The 6,992-nt window shown below is 47.9% G+C and overlaps 1 protein-coding gene and 1 non-coding gene across 2 annotated transcripts; both read right to left on the bottom strand.

The window, feature by feature from the left end:
* Positions 1–364: 364 nt before the first annotated feature.
* Positions 365–1,664, bottom strand: IFI27L1 (interferon alpha inducible protein 27 like 1). The gene is made up of 2 exons (XM_073998151.1): positions 1,396–1,664; positions 365–892 (listed from the first exon to the last, which is right to left on the bottom strand). The coding sequence occupies exons 1-2, from the start codon at positions 1,517–1,519 to the stop codon at positions 477–479; spliced, it is 540 nt and encodes a 179-aa protein (XP_073854252.1). The 5' UTR covers positions 1,520–1,664; the 3' UTR covers positions 365–476.
* Positions 1,665–2,399: 735 nt separating this feature from the next.
* Positions 2,400–6,639, bottom strand: LOC102134507 (uncharacterized). Its single transcript, XR_012416086.1, has 3 exons — positions 6,396–6,639; positions 4,611–4,691; positions 2,400–2,540 (listed from the first exon to the last, which is right to left on the bottom strand). It is a non-coding gene; the product is annotated as an uncharacterized protein (transcript).
* Between the last annotated feature and the right edge of the window lie 353 nt (positions 6,640–6,992).

The raw sequence follows: 6,992 nt of genomic DNA, 5'->3' as shown, positions 1-6,992 counted from the left end.
TATCCTCACGGCCAGGGAGGTGCCGGGTGGCAGATGCCAGGTCAGTGTGCATAGGACAGCTGGCACCTGATTTGGGGCCAGGCACATAGTAGGTCTCTGGAAATGGATGTTCTGCATTGGCCTGCTTCTCAGGAGCCCCAGCCCGTTGTCCATCCTCATGGGCTCTGCTCAGTCCACCTGGGGACTGAGGAGCTTGGGCTGTGTGCTGAGAGGGACAGAGCTCCCTGGAGGAATGAAACTTCTCTACCTGTGTGGCGAAGGCTCACAGGCCAGGCAAATGCAGGGTTGCCGAACTTCTAGAGTAATCATACAGCCACACCCTGAGTCCTAGGTGGGAAAGGGAGGGATCAGTCATGCGTGAGGACAAAGGGCTTCGTAATTGAGGGTCAATGGCTCAAGCAATGACCCAAGAGCCACACCATCCTGTAACACTGACTCTGCCTGACTCTCCCATCTGAAGAGCAGCGAACTGAGGCTCAAAGGGCAGACATGACCTGCTCAGGACCACAGAATGAGTGGAACGCCTGAGGCCAGACCTGGCTCTGGTCATGGACATCCCATGCTCCTTCATCTTGAGTCCCTCCCTGTTCAGCACTCCTGCAGCAGAGATGTACCCTATCCTGACCACAAGAACAGAGAACTGACACTAGGAGAAGATCACCAGCATCTTTATTTTTCATGCTTCCTTGAAGAATTTTGGGAGTAGGGGACTTGTCCTTTGGAAGACTGTCATCCAGAGGCCCAGGAGAGTCATCTCCACCAAGAGAGCCACCTCCCTGCCTCAGTGTGGTGTTCAGCTGGGGGGGTGGAAGGGGTGAACCCAGCCAGGCCCCAAGAGCCGTCCCAGCAGAGCCCAGGATAACTTTGGATGTCACGGAGAGTCCAGCTGCCTCTGCGGGAGAAGAGAGGGTAAGCACAGGGCACAGGGAGAGGTAGCAGCTCCTAACAGGGGGTTGGAGGCCAGAGACCCTGGGTCCCTCCGGAGGCCTGAGGCCCAGGCAGCCCAACCCTGTTCTCTGCCTCTACTTCCTAAAACCCTAGGATTTCTGCTTTGGGAGGGGCTGCTGCAGGCCAGTGGCCGGAGAGGAGGCAATAACGCTGGTGGGGAATCCCAGCAACAGGGTAGACCCTCTGAGAAATGGCAGGCTCCTTATCTTCCAAAGGCCCAGAGAGGGGAGGGACATGCCTGGGTTTTGTAGGGTTCACCAGGAACACAGATCTCCGAGGCTGCACCCCTGGTCCCACCTCCAACCAGAAGAGGGGACAGTGAGAGAAAGACAAAGGGCCCAGGAGGCAGAGGATCACGGACCTGCAGGGAGAGAAGAGGCCTCCCTGGGGTTCAGCCCCAGGGCTGGATCATCTCCTGGCTCTGGTCATCCTGTCCAGAACACTCACCCACTGACGGCAGAGTAGCCACCAGACTGCCCGCGGCAACTCCGCCCCCGTTGGCAATGGCCACTGTAGATGTCATCTTGGCTGCTATGGAGGACGCGGCGATTCCTACTGAGGTGAAGCCCATGGCACCGAGCTCCACGGGCACAGTCCCCACAGCCACAGCTGCAGGAAGTGGAAATTTGGGGTTGGCCCCATGGGACAGAGTCCCCCAGACCTCCCTGACATCTTCCTGTGGCGACGATGAGGAGGAGGGGTCTGCTGTGCTCTCTGGAAACACTCAGGGCAGGTATGGGATCCCAAAACAAGGGCAGTCAACGTGGAAAGCGGCCAGTGGACCGGCTCCCAGGAGAACCTGAATCCCAGGCTTGTTTATGCCTGTTTCACAGACACCATCGAGGGCTCACTGGCCCTCCCTGCGCCTCTGTTCCCCTAATGTAAAATAAATCCATTGAAGCAAACAGCAGTCTTCACACTTTCCCTTTTGGCAAGGAAAATATAATCTTTCCAAGCACAGGGTTCACAGAAGACAATATAAGAGCTGCTCTTCCAGAGAGGTGAGGGGATGGAGGCCCTGAGGGCCCTGCAGCAGCATGCGGGGGTCCTCTAGGGCTCCCCAAAATCTCCACAGCAGTGCCATCTGCAATCATAGCCACATTTGTTTTCTGTACTGTCTACTAAGGTAGCCACGTTTAGCACTTGAAATGTGGTGCAGGTGACAGAGAAACATTATGATTTTCTTTAGTTTTGGCCATTGCATTGGAGGACATTGCTTTATAGCAGCTCAAAAGCTTCTGACTCAGTGGATGGGCTACCAGCGTTTGTCAAATAATTTTGAGGAATAAGACAGAGCTCAGCTGACATACTCTCTTCAAAAGTCCCCAAGGATACCATGGGCCCCGCTTTAGAGGGGGAGGAATCCCAGGCTCTGACTCTGCTCAAATGACTCATCTGGGGTTACATGGTTTGTACTTGGTGGAAGCTGAGAGTAGCTCACCTCAGAAGGACCAACAGCCCCCAGAATTATGTGCAATATCCACCTGAACCCCATCCACTCTCCTTTCCCATGGTTGGCCCCTTCGCCTCGGTGAGTCTCCACTGATTCTTGGACTTCCACCTGTTGGTTGAGTTTTGACTTTATTCAGGATCTGGTTTGGACAAGGCTGCATTAATAAAGGACTCTGCATCCCTCCTGGGACTATAAAAACATTAAAAATAGAATTATCATATAATCCTATAAACTCACTTTTGGGTAAATACCCTAAGTATTGAAAGCATAGTCTTTTTTTTTTTTTTTTTTTTTTTTTTTTGAGATAGAGTCTCGGTCTGTCGCCCAGGCTGGAGTACAGTGGCGTGATCTCTGCTCACTGCAACCTCTGCCTCTCAGGTTCAAGCAATTCTCCTGCCTCAGCCTCCTGAGTAGCTGGGATTACAGACATGCCCGGCTAATTTTTGTGTTTTTAGTAGAGATGGGGTTTCACCATGTTGGTCAAGCTGGTCTTAAACCCATGACCTCATGATCCACCCATCTTGGCCTCCCAAAGTACTGGGATTACAGGCGTGAGCCACCATGCCCGGCTGAAAGCATAGTCTTGAAGAGATATTTATACATCCTTGTTCGTAGCAGCATTATTCACAATAGCTAAGAGATGGAAGCAACCCAAGCATCAGGAATATAAAACACTGAATGGAGACATATCTATTGGCTGCTGTGGTACAGGGAAAAGTCATGGTGTTGACCTACCCATCTGCTTAAAACCCCTCAACAGCCTTGTATGGCCCACAGGATAAGCAAGTCCTCCATGAACTGGCTTCTGCCTCTCCCTAAACTTATTGCTGCCAATATCCAGCTATGCTTCTCTCCTGGGGGACAAACAGAAGTCATTCCCTGCTCTTTTAGGCCTCTGATCCTCTGCATGCCAGATCCAGGAAAATTTTCAGGACCTCACCAGCTGATATATTCTCCAGGAAGACTTCCCTGATCATACATTCCCAGTCTCGCTTGACAACTACACCCCCACCTATGCTCTCAAATGTGAGTCCACTATATTCCTTCTGCCACAGAAGTTCCCACAATGCAATGTTGTTCTCTGTCTCCTCTGCTGGATTCAGAGCTCTCTAAAGTCAAGGACTGCTATGGTTTGGATGTTTGTTCCCTCCAAATCTCATGTTGAAATGTGATCTTCAATGGTGGTGGTGGAGCCTGGTGGGAGGTGCTTGGGTCATGGGGGAAAATCCCTCATTGTGGCTTGGTGCCCTCCCCATGGTAATGAATGAATTCTCACTCTGTGTGTTCATGCAAGAGCTGGTTGTTTAAAGGAGGCTGGCACTTCCTCCTCTCACTCCTGCTCCCTCTCTTGCCATATGACACACTTGCTCCCCCTTCAATTTCTGCCATGAATAAAAGCTTCCTGAGGCCTCACCAGAAGCTGAGCAGATGTTGGTACAATGCTTGTAAAACCTACAGAATCATGCCCAATAAACCTCTTTTCTTTATAAATTACCCAGCTTCAGGTATTCCTTTACAGAAATGTAAAACTGACTAACATGAGTCAGGAGTCATTCATTGGTGCCTCCCTTAATGCTAGGCCCAAACCGGAGATCAAGGAGACACTGAGTATTTCATAAAAAGATGTATGGATAAAGAGTATGCCTAAGGCTCAGAATGGTGGCTGGCACCTGTAATCCCAGTTACTTGGGAGGTTAAGACAAGACAATCACTTGAGGCCAGGAGTTCCAGACCAGCCTGGGCAACATAGCAAGACCCTCATCTCTAAAAAAGTCTCTAAAAATCAGCCAAGTGCTGTCACGTATACCTGCAGTCCCAGCTACTTGTGAGGCTGAAATTGGAGTATTGCTTGAGCCTAGGAATCTAGGCTGCAGTGAGCTATGATCATGACACTGCACTCCAGCCTGGGCAACAGAGTGAGATCCTGTCTCTAAATTTTTTTTAAGTGTGCCTTTGTGCATCAAAGGACACAATCAACAGAGTGAAAAGGCAACCTGCAAAATGGGAGAAAATATCTATAAATCATATATCTGATAAGAAGTTAATATCCAGAACTACAACTCAACAACAACAACAAAACTCAATTAAAAATGGGCAAAAAAACTCAAATAGATATTTCTCAAAGAAGATATACAAACAGCCAACAAGCATATGAAAAGATGGTTAACATCATTCATCATTAGAGAAATGAAAATCAAAATCAACTTACATACATTAGGATGGCTACAACCAAAAAATCTGAAAGCAACACGTGTTGGGAAGGATGTGGAGAAATTGCAACCCTTGTGCACTGTTGGTAGAAATGTAAAATGGTACAGCTGCTATGAAAAACAATATGACAGTTTGTCAAAAAATTAAAAATAGAATTCTATAATCCCATACACCCACTTTTGGATAAATGCCCTAAGTAATGGAAAGCATAGCCTTGAAGAGATATTTATACACGCATGTTCATAGCAGCATTATTCACAATAGCTAGGAGATGGAAGCAGCTCAAGCATCCATCAATAGACAAATGAATAAACAAAATATAATATATACAATTATTCAGCCTTCACAAGAAAGGAAATTCTGACATATTCTATAGCAAGGATTCACCTGGAAGACATTCTGCTAAGTGAAATACGTTTGTCACAAAAAGACAAATGCTGTATGATCCCAGTGATATGAGGTACCTGGAACAGATATATCCATGGAGACAGAAAGTAGAATGGTGGTTGCCAGGGGCTGGGGAGAGCATGGAATGGGGAGTTGTTGTTTAAGGGGTACAGAGTTTCAATTTTACAAGATTAAGAGTTCTGGAAATGGATGGCAGTGATGGTTGCACAATGTATATGTACATAATTCTACTGAATTGTATCATTAAAATTATCAAGATGGTAAATTTTATGTGTATTTTATCCAAATTAAAAACAACAAAAAGGATTGTCTCTGCTGTCCTGCCCCAGCTGGCCCCGCTGTAGAGGTGGGAAGGCCCAGCAAGGGTGTGTTGGGGAGAAGGACATTATTGACTGGGCCCTGGGACAGCAAGGGAGGAGCACCCAGAGAAATGAAACTTAACTCAGGCTGTGAGAGCTCTGGGGCCAACAGGCAGGGCACAGGCAGTGGGCTTTGGAAATAGGCGGTCCTGAGCCTGTACCTGCTGGATCCAGGAGCCTGAGCCAGGAGACATCTGTGAAGAGCAGGAGGCCAGCATGAACCTGTGCCACCCCAGAGCAGGAGGGCAGCATGAACCTGCGCCACCCAGTCAATTATAACCTAGTGCTGGGGACCCCTGAGAGTGACCTAATACTACTGTTGCATTTTGAAACAAACCAACTGAGGCCCAGATACCAGAAGTGCAGTCCCTTACCTCCTATCATACACTGTGTCCCTTTTCTGACAATGTGGGTACAGTACAGACTCCATCAGGGACATGTGCCTTCATACTGACAATTTAGAAGGTTGAGCCAAGCGGTGTGGTGGGGGTGGGATGAAGCTGGTAGACTGAGATTCCTACAGGAGGGCATCTGTGGCAACTCCTTCCCCATTTCCTATGACTCGAGCTGACATCTCATTGCAGCAACACTGACTCAAAAATTCAGGCGGCCCCCTGTCATCCTGAAGGGATCAGCTCTCAAGTTTCCCCCTTTAGGGAGAAAAAAGCTCCCCATGCCCCATGATCCTCTACATGCTTAATCCTGCCACCCACATCCATCAGCAAAGAGTGCAAGGCAAATTAACCCAAAGAGAATAGCAGTTAATACCTCATAGTGCCAAATCCATTTTTAACCAAGAGAGACTTTACTGAGAGGGATCTCTGACTCCCTCAATCTTAGGAAGGATTCTAACCTTCCTAAATTGGGCCTCAAACCCAAGTTTCGTCAAGCATCCTTGCCTTTTATTAAGAGGGGTCTTTAACCCTCTCTGTCTGAGGAGCGACTCTAACTCCCCTAAGTTGGGCTTCTAACCCAATCTCATCCTTTACCCAGGTAAAATGTACCCCACCACTTACCCAAAGTCAGCCAATTGGTGTTGCAGTCTATTTCCTTTGGGTAAGGGGTCTCCTCAATATCGTCCTTTCGTGGTTCACCAGGAGTGTATTACTGGAAAGGGGTCCCAATCAGACTCCAGGAAAGGGTGCTTGGACCTCCCACGAGGAAGACTTCAAGCCAAATCCGGAATGAAGTAAGAGCAAAGCAGCAGCTTGGGCTTAGCTTGAGCTCAGAGGCCTAACATTAACTCCTGGTGGGAGGTCCCTGAAACAAACAAACAAAAAAACGGGATGAGGTTTCCCTCTCATTTTGTTTTATGTCCTTGGGAGCTCAACCTTGTAATCACGTGGCAGTACTTTCTCTTAGTTTCTGCCACCGAGGGGACAGGACCCAGAAGCCCATAATCCAATTAAGAAACTGGCAATAAAAAATCTTACAACTACTGGATCTTCTTCTGTCTGTCTCTGTATTTATATGTGTTGCATGTGTAATGTTTATATGAAAAAGCTCTGATTAATTGACTTAAATAAAATATGTTGTCAGAAAAGTAAAAATGTAAGGCCTCTTAGTTCACGTGACTTAAGTAATCTTTGGGAAATAAAGATAGTTTTAAAGAT

The sequence above is a fragment of the Macaca fascicularis genome, chromosome 7, assembly GCF_037993035.2.
Source record: "Macaca fascicularis isolate 582-1 chromosome 7, T2T-MFA8v1.1".
NCBI classification, from domain to species: domain Eukaryota; kingdom Metazoa; phylum Chordata; class Mammalia; order Primates; family Cercopithecidae; genus Macaca; species Macaca fascicularis.
The sequence above is the reverse complement of the archived record's forward strand: the minus strand, read 5'-3'. Positions and strand labels throughout refer to the sequence as shown.

Excerpts from the sequence above, each read along its gene's own strand:
- IFI27L1 (XM_073998151.1), bottom strand. The coding sequence starts at position 1,519 with ATGGGCTTCACCTCAGTAGGAATCGCCGCGTCCTCCATAGCAGCCAAG. Across the intron at positions 893-1,395 it reads GGCTACTCTGCCGTCAGTGG|AGGCAGCTGGACTCTCCGTG; the intron begins GTGAGTGTTCTG and ends CTTCTCCCGCAG.